Here is a 27,644-nt window from a genome sequence, read left to right as displayed (position 1 = left end):
AACGTTAAAAAGTTTAAATTTGACATGGTGCATGTATTAGAGCAACCCCAATAAGACAAATTTACCCACTTTTAATGCTCATGTGTATATTTCTTTTGTTCTTAGCTACTAGGCCATGCGTACTCGTCACCCCTCATAACCCCTAAAGATGATGTGTATATTTCTTTTGTTCTTAGCTACTAGGCCATGCGTACTCGTCACCCCCTCGTAACCCCCAAAGATGTGGGGTTGTACGACACATGACAAATGTGTAAGAAATGGGGGTTATGGGTAGGGTTATATAACTTTAGTGTGTAGTGGGGTTATAACCCTTCAATTATACATATATACATATATATATATATATATATATATATATATATATATATATATATATATATATATATATATATATGGGTCCGCTAAAATGAGAACCACCTCGAGTTGTAAGAACAGTGAGAACTACACCGTACGGGGCGAGGTGGACCAAATTTTTTTTTCACCGCTAAAATGAGAACCACCTCGAGTTGTATGATGCCCTAAGTGTTTAGGCGTTGCTAGAAAATTGAGATATATATGTTTTGAATGACTAAGAAAAATAAGAACAATCACTCATCCACAGATGTTTATGTGGTTTGCGGCTTTGCGCGTTGGTTATGGCCATAAAGAGAAAGATATAGAAGTAGATAAGAGATGAGAGAGTTAAAGGGGTTGATGTCGACGGGGGGTGAAGGGGCGGCGGTGGGGTTGGGGAAAGGTGATGTCAATGTTCGTTTTTGCGTAAAAAATTTTTTGTAAAAAAAAATAAAGTTAAACCGTAAACTTTTTAACACAAACAGTAAACTTTTTAACGTAAAACGTAAAAAGTTTTAGGTAAAACGTAAAACGTAAAAAGTAAAAAGTTTTACATAAAACGTAAAACGTTAAACGGAAAAGTTTTTATGTAAAACGTAAAACGTAAAAGTTTTTACGTAAAACGTAAAAATTTTAACGTAAAACGTAAAAAGTTTCATGTAAAACGTAAAAACTTTTACGTAAAACGTAAAAAGTTTCAAATTTTTAACGTAAAACGTAAAAAAACGGCGCGTTAAAACGATGTGTAAAAAAACGTGTAAAAAACGGCGTGTAAAAAACGTGTAAAAAACGGCGCGTTAAAAAAACGTGTAAAAAACAACGCTTGAAAAACGGCGCGTAAAAAACGACGCTTGTAAAAAACGACGCTTGAAAAAGCCCGACGTAAAAACGGTGCGTTAAAAAATCGACGCTTGAAAAAGCCCGGCATGCAAAAACCGGCGCGCAAAAAAATTTGTTTTGTTAAAAAAATTTGAATTTAAAAATTCTTTTAATAAAAAAATTATTTTTAAAAAACAAAAGTAATATAATAAAACAAAAAAATAATAAAAAAATAATAAAGACCAAAAGACAAAATAGAGTAATTTTACTAAACTACACTTTTGAATTAAAATATTAAAGAAATAATAAGACAAAATGAATTTAATATTCATTTTAGTTACTTTTAATCTCATTCATCCATCTTTTTGATCTAATAGTTAGGAAATGGTTCTCGCGGTTCTTACAACAATAGGTGGTTTTCATTTTAGTGGTCCCCTATATATATATATATATATATATATATATATATATATATATATATATATATATATATATATATATATATATATATATATGTATATAGGGTAGGGTTCCAGCGTGAACAACCTCCCAAGAGTGAACTGCGTGAACAGATCTAGACCCTTGATTTCCTTTTTAGTTGTTAAGGGTAGGATTGTAATTGTATAAAAAATTAGATTAAAATCATTATTTAAATATTGAATTAAGTTACATCTTTCCTTTTTTAAATTCATTATCCACATAATGTTTTATTTCAATTTTAATTTTTATTTAAGATTTCATCACCAGAATTCAAATTTTGATTTTTAAGATCCACGTAACCTTCATATTTCAACGGTATACACATGTGTACTTGGATGTAAATAGAACAGTACACATGTGTACTCAGCATCGTACATATGTGTAATTAGCTACATAATACGTACATAGAAACAATACCTGTAAAACTATTTTATATTTAACAAATTACAAGGTCCATAATGTTTTCCAAACCAAACAAAAAAACATATAATTACAAGTTCCAGCTTCGTAAAAACAATAAACCCAACATAATCGAAAAAACAAAAAATATAATCTTTTACAACTATTCGCAACGTTGTATGCTGAATCATCCTTGTCGACCAAGCAAAAAAACATATGTGAATCATCCTTATCGACCTCATACGTGAATCATCCTTATCGACCTTCCATCTCCACTTTTCTCGTTAACGACATCTCCTATAATAGCACAAAAAAACTCAGCAACTAATACTTTGCATAATTCACAAGTGTACATCAACAACCTTACACATTCAATACAAAAAAAAAAAACTGAGATATAACAAAAACAGACGCAATACACATGTGTACATCGCGTTAAGATCAGAATACACATGTGTCCATCGCATTAAAAACAGAGCAAAACCAGAATACACATGTGTACATCGCAGTAAAACCAGAGCAAAATCAAAATACACATGTGTACATCACATTAAAACAAAAAGCTAAAGTTATTCACAGAAACAGAGTTAAACTAAAGTTTTTTATTCATTAAATGCCCACAAAATTTTCACCGTAATTTATACAATTGTTAAGTTTTAATCACATTTTTATAAAAAAAAAGTCCTTTTTATTACTGACAGCAACCAAGATTTAGAAAACAAGAAAAGAAGTGAAATCAAACAACTTTCTTGTAAAGAAATTGACCCATTATCAAACAACAAACAACCCATAAAAACCTAAGCAAGTTCAACACAAAAAGTTAAATTATTCACAGGAACATTTCATCGAACTGTTGGTGTGCCTCCTTACTTTTTCCTGTTGGTGTGCCTCTTTTTTTTTTTAGAGAAACAACTTAAATGACAGCAATGTTCCAAAATTAAAAACTAAGAAAAACAACTTTATCATCTAGACAAGCTTAAATCAAACAAAGAAAAACAACTTTTTTTTTGAGAAACAACTTAAACGACAGCAATGTTCCAAAATTAATAAAATCCATCTGAATAAAACTAAAAAGCTAGATAATACAATTACGTATAAATAACAATAATCGGATTAGAATTACCTTATCTGAATAATACGATCCGGCGATGAAACAGACGCGATGAATCGTTTTTCTTCGGTTCGGATCTGAAAAACAATCCGGCGAAGATCAATGTTGGCGATGAAACGACGATGTCCCGTTTTCCTTTGATTCGGATCTGAAAAACCATCCGGAGATACTTTTCTATCTGGGCGATGAACGTGAGAGAGAAATTTGGATCTGAGCGATGAAGATGAGAGAAAGATTGAATGTATTTTCTTAGATCTGGTCAATGAAGGTGAGAGAGAGTTTGATGATAAAGAAAGATTGAATAGGAGAGAGAACGAGATTTATGGAATTAGTTTAAAAAGGAAATTACACATTTACCCTTATTGATTTAATTAAATAGTAACAATTAATCAAATAATTACCATCATGCCATTGACTTAAAATCTCAAGATCATAAAAATCAAGGGCCCAGATCAGTTCACGCAGTTCACGCTGGAGAAAATGTTCACGTTTGAACCTAATCCTATGTATATATATATATGTATATATGTTAGGACCGGTTTGACTCCGAAACGATTGCGTAATCGAACGTGTGACGTGCGGAATCCGTACACGAACGCGAGCTAACACACGTGATGTAATATAAACGTGATTCTATTAACGAATCTGAAAATGTACAGCACCTGAATCACGAATAACGAACTTTCTCTCTCTAGCTTTCTCTCTCTAGCTTCCTCTCTCTAAGTTGTGAAAATGACAAAAGTCTCAAAAGTTCTAAACTAGAAGCCCTAGAGTTCTATTTATAGGCCAAGGGATTAATGAGGAATCTCATTAATTACAGTTATGCCACCTTGCCTTTTTTACTAGCTATCACTAAATATAACACTATATCTCTCGTTTTCCTCGGTTTCTGCTACGGACTAGATTGACGGAGGCGATAGACAGATAATGCACTAACAGACTCCCCCTTGGATATTGCTGTAGTCAATCTGTAGTCAACTCGTAGCGTCTTTTCTCTCTTTCTTTGAGTCTTCTTGAAGCTTTAACATCCTCAGCTACACAGACTCCCCCTTGCTCAAACAGAATCCCGGTGGATTTGTTTTCAGCTTCAGCTTCTCCTTTCTGTAGACTCTTTTCTTTGTCAGGCTCCCCCTTTCATCAAGCTTCCGTGCTTTGGGATCGACACCTTGCTTTCCGGTTACAAGCTCTTCCAGAAATGATACCTGGCTCTTTGTACGCTTCCGTTTGCGTTGAGCTCGTCTTCAGACTCCCCCTTAGACTCGGCTATCGGGACCGTGGTCTGGTATAACATCTGCAACACTCAGACATTTATAAGTAACAATCATTTTGAAATTATCAATCAAATTCTCTAATCAACTCCCCCTATCAACTAACTTTACAGATATGGCAGCATTAAAGAATCCAACTCCCTCACAGTTAATCATCCAAGTCCAAATTAATGACCTTGGAGATATCACAAACTGTTTTTGAAATTTTTGATTTTAAATCAAGTATCAAATTGATGAACTTGTTTTATTTTCAGAAACACAATCAGCTTACTTAGATTTTGAAACTCAGCATTTCAGACATCGGTTTATCGAAACTAAAGTAGAAATTAAAATCTTTTTGTATTTTCTGAAAATATAAAGCAGTAAAGAAATATATACAAACATATTTACAGACAATATTTTTGTTTGAGAATGCGACAGAGGATCATATCAGTTTTTGACAAGTCACAAGTACCGTTGAGCTTAGTTACACATTAAGAATTAAACAATTCACTTAGATTGTCAATATACTGATCCACTTAAATTTTCATACAAATTTCAACTAATTCAGGATACGATTTAGATGTTTTAAGACTTAAACTCATTCATGTGTCCCACCTCTTGAATATACTCCCGTATCCAGAATCCCAATATTCAGTCTTACAGGTGATTAATACTACAATGATATCTGTACATAAATTAGGTATGCGAGGACTGAGGGATCTCAGGTCGATACTTCCGTATGCGCAGAGAGATATCAGTTTCGACTTTTTAGTATGTCCCCTTTAAAGGATCTTTTAGTTACAACAGCAGCGACTATCAATTTTATTGTTTCATCTGCATGCTGAGGGTTTATGCTATGTTTCAAGCATTCGGTGAAAGTATTATCCAAGGACTAGGTCAGAACTTCCGTTCAGCAGAAGTCCCGGAATAATACCCCAGACATCATAGAGTATAAAAACCTAGTATATCAGAATACGAGACCTTTCAAACAAGATTTCAGGGGTTACCTATATATCCAAGTAGTGTTCCCCACAAAATAAGCAAGTTTGAATTTCGGTTTATATCCCGAAAAAGTTTACTAAGTGTATAAAAACCTATCGACATATCATCAGTGAGACTGTTTAACGCTATTTAATCATTACAATTCTTTAGCATACTGTAACTGTCTACTGATGTACTATCATTTCCTCTTTTTTACACAAAACTCAAATTTTCGAATTTTATCATGTTTTTGGCTTTTTCAAATTTTCTAATGTTTTTGTATTTTCTGACAAATATTTCTCCCCCTAAAATGCAAAACCATTAAACGAAATTTGATAACCGATGTAGATAGCTTTGTCTCGCCATCCATTTTCTGCTTCTCGTGTACCGAATTACAGAAAACATAACATACTATTTAGCACAATTAGCAGAAAAACTAACATACAGTACCCCCATGATTTACAACACACTGATTTTTTACAGTTTGAAAACCGTTTTTCAATCTGATGAATGTAATCATGTTTGTACAGCCGTGAGGGTTTCGGCGTATTCCATCAACACATATTTTTGATTTTTCTATTTTTGACAAAAATTAAAAAACAAACATATTTTTGGTTTTTCAAATTGTAACAAACTAAAACATATTTTTGGTTTTTAATTTTCAAATTTTTAGAGTTTTTGAAATATTGTTTATTTATGTACAAAAAAACATATAAACTCCCTGTTTCAACCAACACAGGGTCCAGCAGCCTTCTCCTCCTCTTGGTGTACCAGGCTGCTCCAATTTCCAAACTTACAATCTTCAGATTCCTTGAGCACCTGCACATTCAACTAATTGAATTACTTGAACAATTTAGCCCAGGTCTGTTGAACCTTAGGCATTTCAACACAATAATTTTCATTCAAAGCTGGAAATTCATTGTCATTTTTCACAAAAACTTTCTCAATTTTAACTTCAACTTTCTCATCTTTTACCGAATCAACATGTTTCTTAACACTCCATGTTTGACCTTTCGGTGTACCACGTTTGTAAAAATGTGAATCTTTTTGAACATTTTGATTTTGAACAACAACTTGTGGTTTCCAAAACTGTTGGGGTTTTGTCATATCAACTGAAGTTTTCCACCTTTGTGTTGTTCTGAGTCTGGGTGTGTGAGAGTTCCAGGTCTGTCTTGAATCGAACCTGTTCTGGTTTGATTTCCAATTTTGATTTGAAGCAAACTTGTTTGTGTTATACCTCCAAGTTTGTTTTGAATCAAATTTGGGTGACCTTTGTCTCATATTCCCAGATTTCTGTTTCTCAGCATCAATCTTCTTTTGATCTACATCCATAGGTTTTGGATTTGGACACTTGCGTGCAAGATGTCCTTTTTGATCACATTTGAAACATGTTCTCATGGACACATCTTTAACCTGTGGTTGTTGCTTTTTCTTTTGAACCTCAAACTCAGCGTTAGACTGTCGTCCAATTTTAAGTTCTTTTTCTTCATCCAAACTATTTCCTTGAACAAAACTCATTTTAGTCTGATAATTTTGCGTTTCATTTTTGTTTCGATTCTGTTTCTTCTTATAACCCAACCCAGCCTTCATGTTTTTCTTTTTGAAACCAGGTTTGTTATACGAACCTTTATGACTCTTACCGACAAACTTTGAAATCTCAGACTTCTCAATCTCAACCATTTTGAAAACTTTGTCAACTTTTTCTGAAATCACATTCTGAATCGGGAATACAACATCTAAGAATAATTTGTCCGATCCAATCATGGTATAAACCAATCCCTTTGAATCATCATTCAAATTGTTCTCGGATTTTGTGTTTTTCAGATATGCATCATGAAGATTTCCTTCATCTTCATCCTGTGATTCAGATTTACCTGTATCAACCGACTCTTCTTTTAACACACTTTCAACGACTTTACCTACCACCTCTGAATCATGAGAATCATCAGATTTGGAATAGGTTATGTCAATGTTGTCTGGCAATTGGTCTACCATGTTGAAAGCTTTTTCGACCTTTTCCTCATCATAAAATGCAAACTTTTCCGGTGGTGGAACTTGATGAAACTCTGAGCCAATGCCTTTCTTGTTCTGCTCAGACTCACCATCACCCGGTTTTATATGGAAAATTCTTTCAAGCACATATGACGACACGTGGTAACTTTTTAACTTATTGTTATCCTGCTCTAAATCAACAATCTGTCGCTTTAGCTTAGCAACATCTTCGATATATGAATTAACAACATCTTGTTTTATAGCATACATTCGTTTAAGCTCTTTGGTTGTTTCAGAAAGATAATTCATTCTAGATTGAGCATATTTCATTTCGTCTTTTACTTTATCATACGACTCTTTCATAACATGATATGATAATTTCATTGAGTCATATTCCTTTTTCATTTCTTGACAAGCAATCTCTTTTCGTTCGCATTCATTTTTCATTTTCAAAACAGCTTCTTTCAAAACTTCATTTTCTTTTTCTAACTTTGAACATTTTTCTGAAAGTTTTTCATCATTTTCGTTAAAAACCTTTTCTTTTTCTAACATCTCTTTGCATTTTTCTTTGAAAATGTTTTCGATTTTTGTGAATTCAAGTTCTCTTATTCTGAATTGCTCATCTTTTTCAGTACAAGCTCTACATGGTTCCATGCATTTCTTGCACTGTTCAATTTGTTTTAAAACTTCAGAATCAGAAAGTACCTCAGTGATTGACACCTCGGTGTTTTCAGCAGCTTCTGTTTGCTTCATCTCAGCATCATTCAGCTTTTGGTCAACACTGATTTCATCACCAACAGTACCATCTTTCTCATTCTCATTCTTTTCTTCTTTTTCTTCTTTCTTCATCTCTTCTTCAATCTGCTGTTCTTCAGTAACAGCTTCTTGCACAACTTCTGCTACAACAATTTCTGTTTCAGCAACCTTCTTCAAATTCTCCACCATCTCTTCAACATTTTTCTTCATTCTTTCCTCATCTCTTTTTCTCAAACATGACAGCATAGCATATCTGATATCTTTTTCATACTGTTTAACATATGCTTCATCTTTCATCACTCTTCTGTAGTATTCGGCTCTCAACGGGACTACGAGAAGAACATCATTAAAAATTATATCTTTCTTTGGAACAACTGGTTCACCTTATCTGTTGTAGTAACATTCTCTCTTCTTATCCCATCTTCTGTTACTGACAGCACTCTCATATTCTTCCTGCATGTCATCCATTCTGTTGTGGACCACGTTCCATTCTTTGTAAGTCTTCTCACTCAAAATCTCTTCTCGAGTTTTCTCTTTAATTTCAGCCATGATGCGAACCTTGAATTTCTCGAATTACCTGAATCAAACAATCAAACGATCAGTTTAGAAATTTATCCAACAATTTGAATCGGATGAAAATTTGATCGATCGGATAGTATGCTGGTCGATCGGACGGGATGTTGTTCAATCGGTTGCCGTTTTGACGAGAAAACTGTTCAATCGGTCAGGAACTGGTCAATCGGTTGACACTACATGACAAAATCTTGAATTAGTTGGCACAAAAAGACAAAACTTAAACAATTGTTTATCCTATTGAATCATCACACACAAGTATCACAAACAATCAATAACCACAATTCATTTCATAATTCACACATCTCAATTTTGACTATATCCAAGCTCACATTCAAGAATATCAAACAATTAAAATGCCACAAGACTGTTGTTCGTATAATGTGATTTGACCGAAAGTTTACATGAATGATGATTGTGCCGATTTTAATGAGTCAACTATGATTAGGCCAAAATTAAAAGTATGTGATTGGGCTTCTAATCGGTGCACATGGGCCTTTCTTTAGTGGGCGGCAATTATCAGTCAACAACAACTCAAAGTTGATTGGGCCAAACAAATTGTAGTGGGGCGGTGTAAAAGTTGGTCTTTTATATTCAAGTTGCCGACAAACTTGTTGTGAACCAATCCTATTGGGCCTTTTAACTGACGATTTCACAACAACAACAGATTAATTCCATAACCACCGACCGTGATTGGGCCTTTTCTACCACTTAGCCGACAACCTTTTTTAATGATCAGAGAATCAAGTGACAAAGATGACACAAAAGCGATTCATGAACTGTCTTATCAACGGTCCAGAAAAGTATTATGAGCGAGCCTCAACAATGTCAAATAAGCGGACCAAACTGTTGTTCAATAAGCGGTTCAATAGTTGATTTATGAGCGATTCAACATGTGTCATAAAAGCGATCCTCAACTGTATGAATAAGCGGTCCACACACTGTCCATATAAGCGATCTAAACAACAAATTTGGAGCGGTCCAGAAACTTTGACAAAAAAGCGGTTCAAGTCTGTTCAAATAAGCGAACCAGACCTGTAGACCTGCAACTTTGACGCGATTTCGAACGGAAAAATCTGGATTTCTCCTAAACGGTTTGGAGTTTCGATCTGAAACTTGGTAGGGTTGTAGATCGGGTATAGGCGCACAACATATCCAAAAATCAGCTGAAACGGACCTTAAAAACCTGTTCGATTCGACGAAAATCAGTTAAAACCGCAAGAAATATGAAAAAGATGAAGAACTAGATGAAATTCGGATCTGAATCTGATGAAATCCTGTGCGAAAACGTGTGAAAGATCAGTGCAATCGAGCTCCTGCTCTGATACCACTTGTCAGGACCGGTTTGACTCCGAAACGATTGCGTAATCGAACGTGTGACGTGCGGAATCCGTACACGAACGCGAGCTAACACACGTGATGTAATATAAACGTGATTCTATTAACGAATCTGAAAATGTACAGCACCTGAATCACGAATAACGAACTTTCTCTCTCTAGCTTTCTCTCTCTAGCTTCCTCTCTCTAAGTTGTGAAAATGACAAAAGTCTCAAAAGTTCTAAACTAGAAGCTCTAGAGTTCTATTTATAGGCCAAGGGATTAATGAGGAATCTCATTAATTACAGTTATGCCACCTTGCCTTTTTTACTAGCTATCACTAAATTTAACACTATATCTCTCGTTTTCCTTGGTTTCTGCTACGGACTAGATTGACGGAGGCGATAGACAGATAATGCACTAACAATATATGTGTGTGAAAGAGAGAAACCACCATGGCGCCGCTATGCATATCACCCGTGGAAAATTTTTTGCCGCCCCGGGGGTAATGTTAAAAATATATATTTTTATTAAAAATAGTGATGATTTGCCATTCTGTTTAAGTGTTTTTAAGTTTTGTTATCGGGTGGATTTTGATTTTTATAAGAATAGTGTTTTTTATGATATGTTAGTTCACCAAACATGTTTTAGGTATTTTTGATCTTTTCTTATGCTGAATGATCTTAATGTATTTGTTATATAAAATATTGGAATTGTTGTCGAAAAAAAAATAACTACTCAAGTTGTCATGATAGTTGACCTCTACTCAATAAATTTGTAGCAGTTTTGAAAACAGAGTTTATGCAACAGTATTAGACCACCCGTAGTGGACGGTATTTTTAAAAAAAATTGAAAAAAAAAAAAACGCCGCAAAACGCCCCTCCCCCCCCATTGCAACAGGCGTTTTTGGGCGTTATATTTGAGAATTTTACATGCAGGCGTTTTTAAGAAAACGCTGAAGTGATGAAATGGAACTTTGCATGGGCCAATGAGAGTGGTCCAAGTAAGGGGCCTTTTCTTTTATTTTTATTTTTTTAATCTTTAACCCTTTGAAAAAGTAATTGTTTATTGATTGGAAGGGGTATTATTTGGGCATTATTTCTACTACGCCACTTTTGCAATAACGCCCTATGCTGACTGGACTGCCACGTATCGGATAATGCCCCATGGTGGGGGCATTATTTTTCTTAACCACTACACATGGTCTTATTTTAACTTTAATGAAAATGTTAGGTGTTTTTTAGAATATGTTTCCATAATTGTTGAGTGTTTTTTAGAATACTTTTCCATAAATTTCAGAGGAAAATTTGTCCGTCTTCATACGAATAGACATTACATCAAAGTAAATTGATTTTGGAAAACAAGAATATATACTCTTATTAGTTATGGATTTAATGTGTTTAGTCATACATCACTTGAATTTTGGTGATGGGTATTAATATAGTCAGCATATGGGTATTAATATATAGTCACCATACCGCAAGACTTGATTATTTTTGTCGGCGACGGTTGAGCATTAAAATCAGCCTTACGACTTATTTTACTCAACATAAGTCACGTGGTGGTAGAGCTTGTAAGGGCGTTATTTTTAAAAAAATTCGATTATAACGCCTCAAAACGCAGCACCCTCATTACATGAGGCGTTATTGGGCGTGTTTTTTGAAAAAAAGCCGTTTTGGCGTTTTAATTAAAACGCTTTGTTGATGTTGACTGACCAATCAAATTCGTCCAACGGCTATTTCATTTTTTTATTTTTTTTATTTTTAAACCTTTTACCTATATATATATATATATATATATATATATATATATATATATATATATATATATATATATATATATATATATATATATATATATATATATATATACTAGCCATTTACCCGCGCGATGCGGCGGGAGTGACGATTTACAATAGGATAATCGTTTACCGTTAGTTTATCAGTCGTTTCGTGATATATTGTATCGTACTTAAGTTAGTTTTTTTATTCTTGATATGTACACTGATTGTTGCAAAGAAGAAGAGTTGGGAGGGTGCTGCTGTTGTTGGTGTGCTAATTTATGGCAGAAGAAGAAGAAGAAGAAAGGTTAGGTGGGGAGTTGGTTTATTCAATTCTAATATCTAGATACTATTAGCCAAGGGATAACACATCTAATGGGTCAAATGCATTCAAAGGCATCCAAAGTCTTATTAATCTCAATTCAAGTATCTAGATACTCTTCATAACACTATACTTTTTTGCAATCTCGATTAACAAATTAACTTCTTATTAAAACAAATGGTTTGAAAAATGTTTAGCGAGTCAACCCAACCCACCCAATTTAACACATGAAAATATTACCCAAATTAACGGAAATCTGATATCTTATGGCAGCTTGTGTTGTAATGTTTAGATCCATGTTTACAAAAGATCCATGCTAATAGGGACACTAAATGCATTCCAATTATACTCTCTAAGTTAGTGAATACAAAAGATGAATATTTTTTTCCAAGGTAAAAGGTAATAACATGACATATAATTTTCTATTCGGAAGTAAGATGGGTTGCACGATAGAAAAAAAAAAACATAACCAGCATTGTTTTCGAACCAGCATTGAACCAGGGATTTGGGAAGTCAATTGGGCCTCGGTTGCATCCTAAACTCCCCAGTTTGGGCCTTCATAACCAGCATTGAACCAGGGATTTGGGAAATCAATTGGGCCTCAGTTTTAGCCCAAAATACAGCAGGCCAGAGTTTCCTTTTGTCGGCCTTCATGAATGGATATAAGGCCCAGCTCCGATGCTCATCATACACCCATCTGCACCAGCTCCAGATGTTGTACATCAGCATGAAACCGGTCCTCAGCAGCAATAAATGCACAATAGTCAAGCCATTTTCACGGATATCCCACTTCAGTAATATTCCAACAAAATAGAATCTTTTACGCTGAGAAAAAATGCTAGCTTGATGCCACCAGCTCTCGGTTGTCCAGTGACATCCAACAGACAAACCGAGACCCAGAACCATCAACTTAACATTCCTGTATAACTTCCCTATAGAACCACAATGACGCTGCAATGTCTCAGACCTTCTGCAGTAGTTGTACCAGCTTGAGAACATCCCATTACACTGATTGTGCAGCCTTTTTGACCGGTCCCAACCTAAAATACCCCTTATGCAACACCAGTAAACCACATTAAAATTACACAGTAAGTAAACAAACCAGGTTTCTGGGCCTGTGGGCATGAACAGATTTGGGTACCGACCAATACGGTCTTACCTTCACACCAGCCTTTTTGCACAACTCCTGTATCTCTCGCATTCGACATACAAGATTCCTGCATATTACAATACTGCCACATGTGTCAAAACATCGTTTTCCTTAAGCTTTAGTTCTCTCTAGAATGTTAATTAGGCCCACTTACTATTAGTGTTATCAGCACCATATGCGATTCTGGGTATAATATCCACAACTTTACTGGTTTCTGCATTATTTGAACACACACAAAAGAAAATAAGTCGACCGCAGATAAAAAATGGTAAATGGTTAAGGGACATTAACTTGTAAGATTGCCAATGGATATTGGTGTTTGCATTCTTTCGCGTTCTATAGCAGATGCCATAGATGAAGAGGCGTTAGGGATCGGACCTAATGGGCCAGGGATTGAAGGCTGCAGAGGAAGTTTTAAGGGAGTAATTAGATAAATCCATTACTTAAAAGAGAACAAAAAAAAAGCTACAATTAAACAAACTACTCTGACTGTATAAATGAATTGAAATAATTAGATAAATCCATTACTTAAAAGATAGGCTTTGGTTGTTGACAGTCTTTTTGCTCTATACTTGGGTTCTAAGCACATTCCGCACCAACTTCCAAAATGGATTCCCCCGATGGCAAAAGAAAATAAAAATAAATTGGCTTAAAAGAAACAGATCAAAGTAGAAAAAGCCAAAAAGTTCATATTCGATGCATGTATAAAAAATTATATTTTAACAAAATTGCTGCTTACGGAGTGTCTCTCCAATAATTCTGGTGCTTTCAAACTCATTTGTGTACCTGTTCGTTAATACACATGAATCAACGATTAGCCATACGTATGCATATCAATATACAGTTAGAAATAGTTTGACCCATTAACTTACGGATGGGTCAATTTAGGATACTTTAACTGGCACGCGCTATACCTTTAGTCCCTAAATCCCAGATCATTGATGTAAAATCATCTACATAAAAAAAAAGAACCAACGAAAACTTAGTACTTTTTTTCTATTCCCAAAAAGTCAATTTTTTCTCTCAAGATATAACTAAACTTGGACTATGAAGATCTAAGGAACTATTTTTAATTTTTTTTAAACCTCAAAGTTTGTTAACTTCCAGTTTCCAGCTTAGTTAATTTACATTACTTAAAAAAATAATCCGAGTTAACTCGATCAAAATTTCAGAAAATTGAGATGCGTAGTCTACGCGTCATAGACATCTGAGTTTGACCCAGATGTTGGGATGAAATAGATGCCACCTCCACGAATGTTATCTGAAGATGACCCGGCTTGACCCATTTGGGCCTGGCTGTTGGATCTCCGTGACCCAGATACAATAGGTGTGCGTAAGCCTAGTAAACTGCAAGGTTGCTGAAAATAGGCCTGGAGGGCCTGGGCTCGTTCACGTGCCCGTGCAGCACTTCCAGGGTGTGGAGGAATCATTGAAGACCCAACCGAACCGGGAGCTCTAGCAGCCACAGAACTGCACAAATCATCACCATTTATTTAATGTTGAAGAAAATCATCCCGAGATACAAAACTAACTACGAAAATATAATGAAAACATTAAAAGTTTAATTTGAATTAAAAGAGTAAAATGCCAATTCGGTACCTAAGGTTGGCCACTTTTGCGACTTTCGTCCAAAGGTCTGTCTTTCCGCATCTAGATCCAAATGATTTGAAACCTTGCCATTTTCATCCAACTCATTAACTCCATCCATTTTTCTTTGTTAAATGAGGGGTATTTCCGTTTTTTAGACATTTTTTTATTAAAACAAAAAAAACGCTATTAAGAAATAAAGATACACCTTTGTTGACTTTATATTTATAACTTTTCTTATAAACATTAACAAATAGGTTAAAGGAAGAAAATACCCCTGACTTAACGTTAAAAATGGATGGAGTTATGAAAGATTTAAAACCTTTTGGACGAAAGTCGCCAAAGAATGGATGGAGTTAACAAATAGGTAAAAGGACGAAAAGCAAACCTTTGGACGAAGTCGCCATAGTGGTCAAACCTCAGGGACAAAAATGGCATTTTACTCGAATTAAAAGGACGGCTGCTTTACCTTTGGCCAGGAAGGAAAGGATGCACATAAGAGCCTGATCTTGGGATATCAGCATTATTCCTAACGGGCCTTGGCGGCATGACAGATGGTATAGAGGGTTGATCAGCACCACCTACACGAAAGGCATCTGTGTAAACAAAACCACTTTGAGCATTGCTCTTCAGCGTAGTAGCAGCCATCCAAATGAGCCTAAACCCAGCCAATCCAACCGAAATGGCTTGAAATCGCTGATGAGGGAACCGCTTCAGCAGCAACAAAATATGGGCCTGCAGAACCCACTTGTGGGCCTTCAGCCAGATCCAAAACAACTTAAAGGAGAGCAGCGGCATGTAGACGAAAGCCAGCTCGAGAATCTTGGGCCAGAGATGCAGCTTCAGACATAAGTTAATCACAAAATCCGGGCCACTGGAGGAAGAATTAAGTAGAAGCATAATCCCGGACCACCACAATAAGCCCGGACAGCCCCATAACAGACCCGGAGCATGCCCACAAGTGTAGAAAGATTAACTGAGTTTAACTGAGGTCACTTAGTGTAGAAAGATATTCACGAGCCTGCAAGAGAAATGAATTGTCTATAAAAAAGAGTTGTAGTTGTAAGAAGTCTTATGAATATAAGAAAAGAAATATCTATACTTCTCGAATATCTTGCCCACTTCGGGAAGTCAACATTGTTTTTTTACTCTCCGTGTGCTGATAAACAAAAGTAGCTCGCCAATGTTGTCAAATCAAGAAAGACAAACAAACAGATCTGTTACCGCCTACTACAGATGCTGGTATTACATTCTATTTATGCAATTTCTGGGTCCATAAAAAACAGAAAAAGAAAAACTAAAACATACGATGCACGACAACCCATTGGTTCATTTAAAACAATTATCGGTACAAGTAAACACCCATATTAATTGATTGGTTGTAAATAACTCAATACTGAGATGGTTTAGCATCTTGCCTCCTTGTCTTTATCGTTTAGTGTAGGGTAGATCGATTAATATTCTTTTATCCAAAAATATTAATTAATTCTTGAAAAAAACCGTCAAATACCATTTATGTTTTTAACCTTAATCAGTCATGTTTTAACAATAATCACAAAGCCTATCAAAACAAAAAAAAGTTAACAGTAAGAAGGTCTCACATTGCCAAGGAATTAACTTTCGGCTGTTTATAATGACCGCCACGATCCAATCCGTCCATTTCGAACCATCAGCCAACGAAGAGGAACCCAAATTCAAACTAACATCCAATCCCTACATGGAGGCACACCGCTTAATAGAATATACAACATTACCCCTGCACTCCAAATATCGATTTCCTTCCCATATGCACTACCAACTATATCAAGAACCCAAAAAGATATACAAAATTATCAAATGAATGGTCTTGTTTGATTTAAAGATCTATTCAAAAACACCCAAACTCGATATAAAAAATATGGAATAAACCAGTATAACTCTTCATATAAAGATATTTAAAGATCCAAACATCTGATAAATTATATAAAACAATAAAACACATATGTTCAAGAATAGTACCTGGTTCTTGGTAACAATGAGCTTCTTTTTGGTGTACCCCTCAAACATGTCTAATATTCATGGATAAGACATTATACTTGTGCACTTTACAAGTGTAATCCAACGTATACAAAAGTATGAAAAGAACAATTTAACATAATGAAGCCCTATTATTTGGTACTTACTGTGTTTAAGCATCTTGAGAAAGGCTAGAAAAGAGACGTACACTTGCTTAGAACAAAAAGCAAAGTCGTAAAGCAAAACTCATATGGCCGGAAATTAAACGATCGAAACCAGAACTCACCTGATATCGTATGTATGGTCGCCAATTTACCAAAACTCTCCGAAAATTATACGTCAGATCTGTAAGAAACCCTAGCCACCATTGTTGGAGGCGATGGTTAGGTCCTCAACACCGTCGCACCGTCGCATCGTCTTACCAAGCTCATCCTCATACTCTCATGAAACCCTAGATCGCCGAGAGAGAAGAGAGAGAAGAGAGAGAGAAGATCTGATGTTGTTTTGTGAGATGTGTGAGGAATGAGAGAGAAAGCAATTGGTGATCCGTGTGAAGTTAAATGGATGGTCCAGATGTAGATCCGTGTGAAAAAGTTAAAAAAATGGACGGCAGATGTAGATCCGTGTAAAGGGTAAATGGTTTTGTGTTTTCTTGTGCCTTAACACTTGTACATTGTGCATTAAGTGTTTTTTCAACACCTTGTTGAATTACCATCTTGTCCTTCATATATGTTTATTAAAGTAGTATAGAGATATATATATATATATATATATATATATATATATATATATATATATATATATATATATATATATATATATGTTAGGATCTAAGGCTGTCTGTGATTGTGTTTGTTTGCAGAAAACGAATAAATGCAGCGGAAATGAGTAGCAAACTTTGTAAACACAAACAAAGGAAAGTGTAGATTGATAAACAATTGCTTTTCATTGAGTCAAAAGATTTACATAAAAGCAAAAGATTACAGTGCAGGCGTACAATCTAAACTCCCCCTCAGCCTGATACACCAGAGTTGGTTGCACAAGATGAAAGGATGAATTGAGGAGAAAAACTCACTCAAAACGATCAAGTGTAACAGTACAGAGTACTGTCATACTTATAGACAAACCAAACTACTGATATGCTTCAGCTGACGTCACCATGATAGTGACATCTAACGACCTAACAAACTATAAATACTGTTCTATACAAACTACTGTTATGTAACATCTGATAATCACTAAAGTACAAAACATAAGGAAACTACTGCATCACGTTCCACTGTTGTAGCCTTAGCACAGATGTTGAGCCTTCAGTGCTTTCTTCAAAGGTGATCAGTCTTTGAGAGGGCAGTGCTTGAGTCTTCAGCAGTACTTAGGATACAGCAGTAGATAGAGCAACAGAGTTTGTTTTCAGCAGTTGTTAGATAATCATCAGAGTTTGGTTTATCAGTTGTTGTAGTTGAGCAGCACTTAACATCTATCAGCTGTTAGATAACCACTGTCAAGGGGAGAGATTAGAGTAAACTGCTGCTTATTAAGTGTCCACTGATGGGATCCGGTTTTGGCTTTACATTATCTATTCCTCTGTTAGGGTTCAATCCCAACAATCTCCCCCTGGAACAGATAATGCCAAAACCATTCCTTATTCAGGACCTTTATTACTCATCAAGAGTGCCCTAGCTTGTTCCTTAAATTCAGCTTCAAATTCTTTGGCACTCTGGTCATCTACATCCCTGCACAGTGAAAGCTCAAGGAGATCCTGCAAATCTTGAACACTAAGGCCTAGTGTTTCTTTCCTTGATATATGCTTCACCTCACCATTGGATCTGAGCAAAGTCAATACGTGGGTCTTTTGATCAGACTTCCACTTTAGTATTTTTGAATCCAATGGGTTTCTTGGGAGAGATTTATTATCAGATGATTTGAGGGATGATGGCCTTGAAAACACATGCAAACTCTCAGACATTCTTTTGAAAGCTTCTTCTATGACTTTGTTTGCTGCAGCTATGTCTTCTGCAGTTTCTTGTCAAGTAAGCTCTTGTTTTTCATTGTCTATCATGCCTGTTGTAGTGTTTGGTGATGCAGGGCTGTTTAATACCTTCACAAAAAGGCTTTGAAGCTTTGATGAGCTATCTTCTTTCAGACCCATTTTCATGATGGTGTCTTTGAAGAACTCTCCTTCTTTTTCCTTGACCTCTTCTTCAGACATCTGTGTACCTTCTTCTTGATTTGAGACAAGAATAGGTTTGTATGCTGATTTTAGCATTGTTCTGAGGTTTTCAATTTGATGTTCCATCTTCATCATTTGTTCTCTCTTCTTCCTTTTCTTCAGCCTCTCATAGGCTTCATCAGTTTGCTGCCTAGACCATTTTGATATGGCTTCAGCAGTATCTACTTTAGCATCCACTAACTCCTTCTTCTTTCCTTTATATTCAGCAGTGAGATCAGCAATGAGTCTTTTGTACTTACTCCAGTTTGGAGCAGTTTTCTTCTTTGAAGGATCATTTTTGATTCTTTGGATCCTTTCAGCCTCATGCTTCAAAGCTACCAAAGGCCATTCTTTAAACTGGGATTCTTCAGCAGAATATAACTTTTCTTTCATGATGAAGCCTAGAAGTTGTTCTCTCAATCTCTTCTTTTGATCAGCCTTTTCTTTGTCTAGCTCTTGTGCATATTCTTCCATCTGCTTAACCTTTGCAAGGTAGAAATCCAGTCTATTAGCAATGCCTTCTTCGCTTAGCCTTTCTTTCTCACTGTCAACCTTGGCTTTAACTTTAGCTTGCCTTGCCTTTATCTTGAGATAATCATTTATATCTTCTGGAGCTATATAGCCTATGAGTGAGGAGAATTTTCTTTTTGAGGGATCTGTTTCTGTATAAAACTGCCTCATCTCATTTTTGACGGCTTCAAGCTCCAGTGGATACTTTTCAGCATTTGGATCATGTATCCCTTCATCGGCAGTAATAGGCTTTCTTTTTCTGCTAAAGAACCTTGGTTGAGATATAGGAAAGGATAGAGCAGTGGTGGATGGTTGACAAACAACTTATGAAACAACTGGTGTCTCAACTGCTGCTGTCATTACAACTGCTGATGTGTCAGCAGATGTCTTCTGCTTTTGAGCAGGGGTTATTGTGGCAGTTGTTTGGGAGGTGATTAGTGGTTGACTAGCAGTAGTTGAAACAACTTGTGTTTCAACCACTGTTGCCATTACAACAGATGTTGTAACATCTGTTGTCTTCTGCCTTTTAGCAGGGGGTGATGATGGTTTGGCTGTTTGTGATGGTAGGGGTGGTTTTTGTGTTGTAGACACAGGTGGTGGTGGAACAGTAGTTGTGGTGGTGTGTGTTAGAGGTGTGTGTGTTGATGAGATAGCAGCTGTTTGGCTACTGACAGCAGTTTTTGTAACTACTGTTGTATCAGCTGTTGAAGTTTTTGTGGTTTTGGGTTTTTCTGGTTCAAAGTATATCCCATCTTCTATACCTTTCTTTTTCAGCTTGGTTTTCTCCCCCTTTTTGGCATTATCTGCTAGGGGTGTATCCATGAAGAAAATGGTAGATGGACCTTTCTCACTTTGAGCATTCTGTTGTATGCTGGCCTTTATAGCCTTGATGTCTGCTTGAGTGTCTTTGAACCGAGATTCCACCATGTTGGTCAGCATTTGTGCTTGATTTGCGTGCTGTTTAGCAACCATTTGTTGCTGGTGTTCAAGCAATGGTTGGAGGATATTCCAAAGCTCATTTGTAGCAAATGCTTGTGGAGCAGGTGCTTGAGCAGGAGGAGCAGAAGATTGGGCTTTTTGAGCTTCTAACAGCTGCTGCACCATATCTTTTATTTCGGCAACAGAAGATTCTAGATTTCCAACTCTGGCCGTCAATTCGTTGTATCTTGAATCATCACCTGATTTAACAGGATCATCTGAATCCCCACCAGTGGTGGTTGTATCAATGTGTGACTTAGGAGCTGTAGCCCAAAAGTCATCCATTGATGCCCCTTTTTCTTGGTACTGGGGACTTCTTTCTTCGGCACTCGATAATCCTTTGATGTTACCAGCAGTTAAAGATAACTCACTGGTGGTTACCGATGTTGCCATGGAAGAAATTGCCTTCAAGGGAGTCTTAGTTATGTAACAACTGTCCAACTGAAGATCTGTTGATCCATCAGTTGTAGTTGCTGCCCCACTTGAACTACCACCGAGAGTTACTTGTAACTCAGGGGGTGTAACCTCCTTAGCTGTTGCTGGGAGAGTAGAGGTAAGTGCATCAGACCCAGTCACTTGTGGAGGTATACTCTCAGTAATGGGTGATAGAGAGGAACTGGTTTTTGTCTGTGCCATATCAACTGCATGCAACAGGGGTATTATTGATTGTGGCAATATTATTAGTGAGGGTATGGGTGTTGAAAGAGACATGTCCTTGGGATCAGGACTGTGGAAGATAGATCCGAGTGGACCTAGAGCTTCATATTGTGGTGTCCCTATGCTTACAACTTGATCCTTTTGTGAGGATGCAAGAGGAGTTTGAGGCTGGGGTTGAGATCTTTCTACCAACTGCTGTGAGGAAGTAGCAGCAGTGGTTTCTGGTGACTTTTGTGTTGTCACTGGCAGTTGCTCTGGGATCTCATCTTCCAGAGTTGCCTTTGTTTTGGGTTTGGTGGGTTTTCTGGATGGTTTTCTTTTGGTCTTTTTGGTGGTGGCAGGTGTGGGTTTCAGAGCAGTGGGTGTGCTACTCTGATCACCTGGAGCAGTGGGCTCAGCAGTGGTTTCTTGAGGGTCAGTGGCAGTTTCTAACCTGCTCTGCCTCTTTTGTTTTTAATTTTATTGGTGTCATCATTCTTGAAAAAGTTTCTATTGTTAAACAGTTTATTTTGAATGAGACACCTTGTTTGGGCACTTCTGCCTCTTTCCCGACAAATTTTTGTTCAAAATAGTAACTTAGAAACCTCGGAAAGAACAGAAATGCCTTATTATCAACGTTCTTTACCAAATCATCAAATATTTCCTGGGAGTAGTTATAGTTTTCACTGTTCAAAATTGCATACCCCAGGCATTGGATTTTTGTTGGTATCTCATTGAAGGACGTTGTTTTATTTGAAACACACATGAGCAGTGTGTGGAATAAAAATCTGGGTGCAGAAGGGAAGTAACCCTTTTGTAGGGTGTCCCTATTTGGTTGTTCTGCATAGCCCCTATTCATGAAATCCTTTACTAACTCGTCTTTTGTAAAATAGGTTTTTCCATTTAAATCATCGAGTTTAAAGGTTTCAGAGATGGATTTTGGTGAGATTTTTACCTTCTTACCCTGTATCGAGGGGTTGATGGCAGCGATGATATCTCCTTGTTTTTCAAGGGTGGCATTTTTTCCAGAACTCTCTCTGGGTGTCAAGGTAAATAGGAGCGTCTGCTGTTATCAAAGTTTTGTACTTTGATGCAGAAAGGATGTCAAGGATGGAGTCGAAGGTGTGGTTATCGGTAGGTTTTGTGAGTATAGCTACATAATTGTGTGGAGCTTTGTAGCGGATCTCCGGTGTTTCAGCGGCCATTTGAGTGGCTTCTGCTGTTTTGGAGGAAGATGATGGTTTTGATTTTGATTTTGTTTTCGATTTTGGTTTCGTCATTTTTTATGAAGAAGATCGAAAAAGATTTTTGGAGTTATGAGAGGGAAACTGTTATCAGAAAAGAACTTTTGGAATTCAATTCGATAGTAAAACCCTGTTTTGGTGTTAGGGTAGAGTTTTATTAAGGAAAAAGGTGAATGCTGATATGTGTGAGTGGTTATAATGATCTGACGGCTAAAAACTGACCACGTGTCAAACATCTGATGAGATGGTAAATGATGGAAGACAGTTGTTTTAACAACTACTGATGGATCGAGTATCAGTAGTTACAACGGTAATAAAATGAAACAGTGGATGTATCAGTGGATGAAACAATGATTTTAAACATCAGTGTTTTTGAAGAGCAGAGGTTGACACTTTAGCAGTGGACAGACTTTAGAGAGCAGATGTTAAAGCTCAACAGCATTTTAGATACAACAGTGGTAGAATAATGAAGATTTTTGTCTCAACAACTGATAGTGCAGTAGTGTTTCAACTCTTGACAAAAATGTTAGCATCTGCTTGTTCAGATGTAGAACTTGATTTTGCTTTGTGAAAGCACAGTATCTTATCTAACATCTGTTTGAGCATTTGAAATGCTATTCTTAACAAAATACATTTTAGATGTAAATTATCAGGATTAAATTGCCAGCAGTTGTTTACAGGAATTTTTGTTCTAGGTTTTGCCAAGTGTCTATTATTTAGACAATGGTTTAGCATCCTAGATGATGAAGACATTTATACATGAGCTGCTCATTTTGTGTCTAATTACCTGAACTAGAGCATGAGTATCTCAGTAGTCTAAGTCAATTTACAATCAATTTATGATCAGTGAAAACCTAACTTGAGCTCAACCTGACCTTGGTATGTATGTCATTTCCTTTTGACCAGATTTAAGGATAGTAATTTCACACAAAAATAAGGAAATTACACCCTGACCAGAGATGAGCTTTTACTATTAAAAATGAGTAAAAGAACAAAATATATTTCATAAAGGAATGAAATAAATCTGGTTTTTATTTTAGAGGAAAACACCTTAACAAAAATCAAAGGAAGTTTTGAAAATAATCAAAAGGATCCGACAATTTTCCAGTAAATTCATGATCATATCATTCTCAAGTTATTTTGACCATTGTTTGGGTCAATTTCTTGTCAATTGATTGTAAATTCCTTTTAAGCACCATCACTGAAGATGCTATTGTTACCAGAATAATTCCTGGATTGATGAATGCACACAGTTGCACAATGACCACTGATGATCTAATTTGAACCTCAAGAGTGTTTTATGCTTATACTCTTTTGCTTTTGATTTCAAAAGTTTGAGATAGCCACACTTTAAGATTTGTTCATTTTCCTTTTCCCTTTATACCCTGTTTATTCATATGTTCAGAAATACTCACTAGGAGATTATATTTTGAACATACTTTGTCCATAATCATTTTGAAGCAATGTTTTGAGAGATCTGACCATGTATGAGCATGTTTTTTTTTTTTTTACAGATCTCACATTACTTATGATTAGGACTCTCTTGACATCTTATTTTCTCAATGTGTTTTTGACAAAGTTGATTTGGTCCTTTTGAAGGTACTCAACCTGCCTTTGAGCACTTGAGAGATTTTGACCAAAGTTTTATTCCCTCTTTTCTTTGTCAGCAGTATTCTAGTGTTTTAGATGAACACAAGTTTTGCTGAACTGAGGTACATACTTTAGTTGTTTACTTAAAACATCACAAATATCAAAACAACAATTGAAATCAATTTTGAAAACATCGAACGATCCCATAATTTATCAGATATTTTACAGATCTGAAAACTATGAGTGACATGTGCATGATAACGCTTGTTGTGTGAGATTTGTGTGTCATATGACATCTTGGTTTATTTTCAGAGTATTTGAATATTCATTTAACCATGATTCACTCGTTACTCTGTTTTTTCAACTGAATACAACCAACCTTGGTATCAATGAATTTTGAGCTGAACTGTTATGTCAAATTGATTGTAAGATCGAATTTGACTGTCCAAGCTCTGATACCAATTGTTAGGATCTAAGGCTGTCTGTGATTGTGTTTGTTTGCATAAAACGAATAAATGCAGCGGAAATGAGTAGCAAACTTTGAAAACACAAACAAAGGAAAGTGTAGATTGATAAACAATTGCTTTTCATTGAGTCAAAAGATTTACATAAAAGCAAAAGATTACAGTGCAGGCTTACAATCTAAACTCCCCCTCAGCCTGATACACCAGAGTTGGTTGCACAAGATGAAAGGATGAATTGAGGAGAAAAACTCACTCAAAACGATCAAGTGTAACAGTACAGAGTACTGTCATACTTATAGGCAAACCAAACTACGGATATGCTTCAGCTGACGTCACCATGATAGTGACATCTAACGACCTAACAAACTATAAATACTGTTCTATACAAACTACTGTTATGTAACATCTGATAATCACTAAAGTACAAAACATAAGGAAACTACTGCATCACGTTCCACTGTTGTAGCCTTAGCACAGATGTTGAGTCTTCAGTGCTTTCTTCAAAGGTGATCAGTCTTTGAGAGGGCAGTGCTTGAGTCTTCAGCAGTACTTAGGATACAGCAGTAGATAGAGCAACAGAGTTTATCTTCAGCAGTTGTTAGATAATCATCAGAGTTTGGTTTATCAGTTGTTGTAGTTGAGCAGCACTTAACATCTATCAGCTGTTAGATAACCACTGTCAAGGGGAGAGATTAGAGTAAATTGCTGCTTATTAAGTGTCCACTGATGGGATCCGGTTTTGGCTTTACATTATCTGTTCCTCTGTTAGGGTTCAATCCCAACAATATATAAACCCATTCAAAATTAACGAAAACTCTCTCAAATACTCTCTCAAAAACACTACAATTTTATAAAAAAAGTTGATGGATTCCCCTAGTTCTTCATCCATGGTAAATTTTTACTACAAAGAGTTTTTTGCGGATGGCGATGATTCCACCGATGAGGAGGTTGAGCAAGAGGCGGTTAGGAGTGCTTGTCAACTAGCGGTGAGATATGTGAACCATTGTCGTCGGCCCCAAGTAGAAAAAAATAAAAGAGGTTATATTGAACGAGACCGACGCGCGGCACACGATCGTTTGATGAAAGATTATTTTGATGAGGCGCCGACATTTTCGAACCAAATGTTTAGGGGTCGTTTCCGAATGAGTAAGCGGTTGTTTCTACGCATAGTCGACGACTTGGAAGCCAACTACGATTATTTTAAACAAAGAGCGGATGCGAGAGGGTCACTTGGATTTACCGGTATCCAAAAATGTACTTCAGCGTTAAGAATCCTTGCTTATGGAAACACAACCGACATCAACGAAGAGTATCTAAAAATGGGCGAGAAAACAACGCGAGACACCTTGGAGCATTTTTGTCGTGGTACAATTCCTATACTTTACTATAATGTTTACAGTTTTTTTTTTTTTGAAGCTTATGTTTGTGTATGTTTTATTATAAAGGTATTATTGATGTGTATGGTGCGCGTTATCTTAGAACGCCCACATGGGACGACCTTCAAAAGATCTACGAGGTACATTCGGCGGAGCATGGTTTGCCTGGTATGATCGGGAGCATAGATTGCATGCATTGGCGTTGGGATAACTGCCCGACCGCATGGCGAGGCCAACACACACGGGATGACCAAAAAAGGACCCACTGTTATTCTTCAGGCGGTTGCTTCACAGGACATTTGGGTTTGGTCGGCTTACTTTGGCATGGTAGGGTCATGCAATGGTATCAATGTTTTTGAACAATCTCCGTTGTTAGAGGAGTGGATTTCTGGCAAAGCTCCAAAAGCGTCGTTTTACGCAAATGGAAACTACTACCCTCATGGATATTATTTGAGCGACGAAATTTATCCTAGGTATTCGATTTTCGTGAAGACGTTTAGTGATCCTATTGATGAAAAAAGAGCATACTTTAAAAAGGTTGAAGAGTCTTCACGAAAAGACATTGAGAGATGCTTTGGGGTTCTTAAACAACACTGGCAATATTTGAGAAATCCTTGTCGTGCATGGAGCAAGCAAAAAATGAGAGATGCTATGTACGCTTGTATAATCATGCATAACATGATTTTGGAAGACGAAGGAAAGGCGATATGCCAGAATTATGTGCCAGAAGCCGTTCAAGAGGACCATCCACAGGCGTCAATGGAAGAAAGAGTGAATAATGCGCGAGAGTTGCGTTACGAACCGTACCATTCCCAGTTAATGGTTGATTTGGTATACCACGCAAGGTCGGTTCGGTATGTATCACCTGAGGGTGAGGAAGAAACGGAGGACGAGTAAGAAAGCGAGGATGAAGAAAGCGAAGACGAAAACTAGTGTTTTTTTTAATTTAGTCGGATTTTTTTTTATTTCTAGTATTGTATTTTTTTTTAATTTAGTCGGATTTTTCTTTATTTCTAGTATTGTATTTTTTTTTATTTAATGAAGTATTTAAACTTTAAAAAAAATAATTGTGAAATGATTGCATGGGCGTTATTGGGCATTATTCCCACTACGCCACTTTTGCTATAATGCCCCATGCTGACTGGACTGCCACGTGTCGAATAATGCCCCATGGTAGGGGCATTATATGGCTTAACCACTACACATGGTCTAATGCCAACAGGAAATTTGATCGATAAGGGTGTAAGGAGGAGTCGTTATTTTTGTCACACTTGTCATAATTATTATCTTCTTCACATAGCGTCATATCAGTCTTTTCCATTACTTGCAGAGCAAGTAAAACGGTTTAAAAAACGGTTTTAAGACGATTTTATGGAAAGCAACATATTTGAGATTTGGAATTAAACTTATTTTATTGGACCGTCTTATTTTGATAAATGAAACCGCCAAATTTGAGATTTGGATTTATGAAATCTCTATTAAACCGTCAAATTAGACCTAATATATTAAACCGTCATATTAGGCCTATTTTATTATACGGAACCGTCATATATTTCTCATTTTCTTATTAAAATTTTATATATTATGACGAAAACCATCATATTAGGCCTAACATATATTAACGGTTTTTTTTATACTTTAAACAAATAAATCATACTGATCCTTTTAGCTTTAAACAAAAAATCATACTAATCATTTTATCTATAAACAAAAACAAAGATAATACATTTAAAATTTAAACAAAAAAAATTCTATCATTATTTATTTATAAGAACAGAAGATCGTATTGCCA

General features: G+C 36.2%; 3 protein-coding genes across 7 annotated transcripts; 1 reads left to right on the top strand and 2 right to left on the bottom strand.

Moving 5' to 3' along the window:
- Positions 1 to 12,626: 12,626 nt before the first annotated feature.
- Positions 12,627 to 13,548, bottom strand: LOC110875577. The gene is made up of 3 exons (XM_022123774.2): positions 13,418 to 13,548; positions 13,273 to 13,345; positions 12,627 to 13,153 (listed from the first exon to the last, which is right to left on the bottom strand). The coding sequence occupies exons 1-3, from the start codon at positions 13,481 to 13,483 to the stop codon at positions 12,627 to 12,629; spliced, it is 666 nt and encodes a 221-aa protein (XP_021979466.1). The 5' UTR covers positions 13,484 to 13,548.
- A 457-nt stretch (positions 13,549 to 14,005) lies between these two features.
- On the bottom strand, positions 14,006 to 17,339 carry LOC110875578. 5 transcript variants are annotated; one of them, XM_022123775.2, is made up of 7 exons: positions 17,013 to 17,339; positions 16,849 to 16,898; positions 16,452 to 16,563; positions 15,320 to 15,431; positions 14,510 to 14,733; positions 14,136 to 14,216; positions 14,006 to 14,049 (listed from the first exon to the last, which is right to left on the bottom strand). In XM_022123775.2, the coding sequence occupies exons 1-6, from the start codon at positions 17,023 to 17,025 to the stop codon at positions 14,158 to 14,160; spliced, it is 570 nt and encodes a 189-aa protein (XP_021979467.2). In that variant the 5' UTR covers positions 17,026 to 17,339; the 3' UTR covers positions 14,006 to 14,049; positions 14,136 to 14,157. The 5 variants fall into 5 exon arrangements, with proteins under 5 accessions (XP_021979467.2, XP_035833206.1, XP_035833205.1 ...); XM_035977313.1 differs by lacking the exon at positions 17,013 to 17,339 and having other exon boundaries at positions 15,320 to 15,561; positions 16,452 to 16,648; positions 16,849 to 16,938; XM_035977312.1 differs by lacking the exon at positions 17,013 to 17,339 and having other exon boundaries at positions 15,320 to 15,561; positions 16,849 to 16,938.
- Positions 17,340 to 25,363: 8,024 nt separating this feature from the next.
- LOC110875579 lies at positions 25,364 to 26,211 on the top strand. Its single transcript, XM_022123776.1, has 2 exons — positions 25,364 to 25,841; positions 25,922 to 26,211. The coding sequence occupies exons 1-2, from the start codon at positions 25,364 to 25,366 to the stop codon at positions 26,209 to 26,211; spliced, it is 768 nt and encodes a 255-aa protein (XP_021979468.1).
- The last annotated feature ends 1,433 nt before the right edge of the window (positions 26,212 to 27,644 follow it).

This window comes from Helianthus annuus, chromosome 9, assembly GCF_002127325.2.
Source record: "Helianthus annuus cultivar XRQ/B chromosome 9, HanXRQr2.0-SUNRISE, whole genome shotgun sequence".
Taxonomy (NCBI): domain Eukaryota; kingdom Viridiplantae; phylum Streptophyta; class Magnoliopsida; order Asterales; family Asteraceae; genus Helianthus; species Helianthus annuus.
Note: the sequence above shows the minus strand (reverse complement) of the source record. Positions and strands in the feature narration are given on the sequence as shown.

What these genes read in the sequence shown, in the direction of transcription:
- LOC110875577 (XM_022123774.2), bottom strand. Translation starts at nt 13,483, where the DNA reads ATGCAGAAACCAGTAAAGTTGTGGATATTATACCCAGAATCGCATATG. An exon ending in TGGTGCTGATAACACTAATA is followed by an intron (nt 13,346 to 13,417) that starts GTAAGTGGGCCT and finishes CACATGTGGCAG; the next exon opens with TATTGTAATATGCAGGAATC. An exon ending in GCAAAAAGGCTGGTGTGAAG is followed by an intron (nt 13,154 to 13,272) that starts GTAAGACCGTAT and finishes GGGGTATTTTAG; the next exon opens with GTTGGGACCGGTCAAAAAGG.
- LOC110875578 (XM_035977311.1), bottom strand. Translation starts at nt 15,750, where the DNA reads ATGCTTCTACTTAATTCTTCCTCCAGTGGCCCGGATTTTGTGATTAAC. An exon ending in CCTTTCCTTCCTGGCCAAAG is followed by an intron (nt 14,734 to 15,319) that starts GTAAAGCAGCCG and finishes TGATTTGTGCAG; the next exon opens with TTCTGTGGCTGCTAGAGCTC. An exon ending in TTCAGATAACATTCGTGGAG is followed by an intron (nt 14,217 to 14,509) that starts GTGGCATCTATT and finishes TTTTTTATGTAG; the next exon opens with ATGATTTTACATCAATGATC.
- LOC110875579 (XM_022123776.1), top strand. Translation starts at nt 25,364, where the DNA reads ATGGTAAATTTTTACTACAAAGAGTTTTTTGCGGATGGCGATGATTCC. An exon ending in CTTGGAGCATTTTTGTCGTG is followed by an intron (nt 25,842 to 25,921) that starts GTACAATTCCTA and finishes TTTATTATAAAG; the next exon opens with GTATTATTGATGTGTATGGT.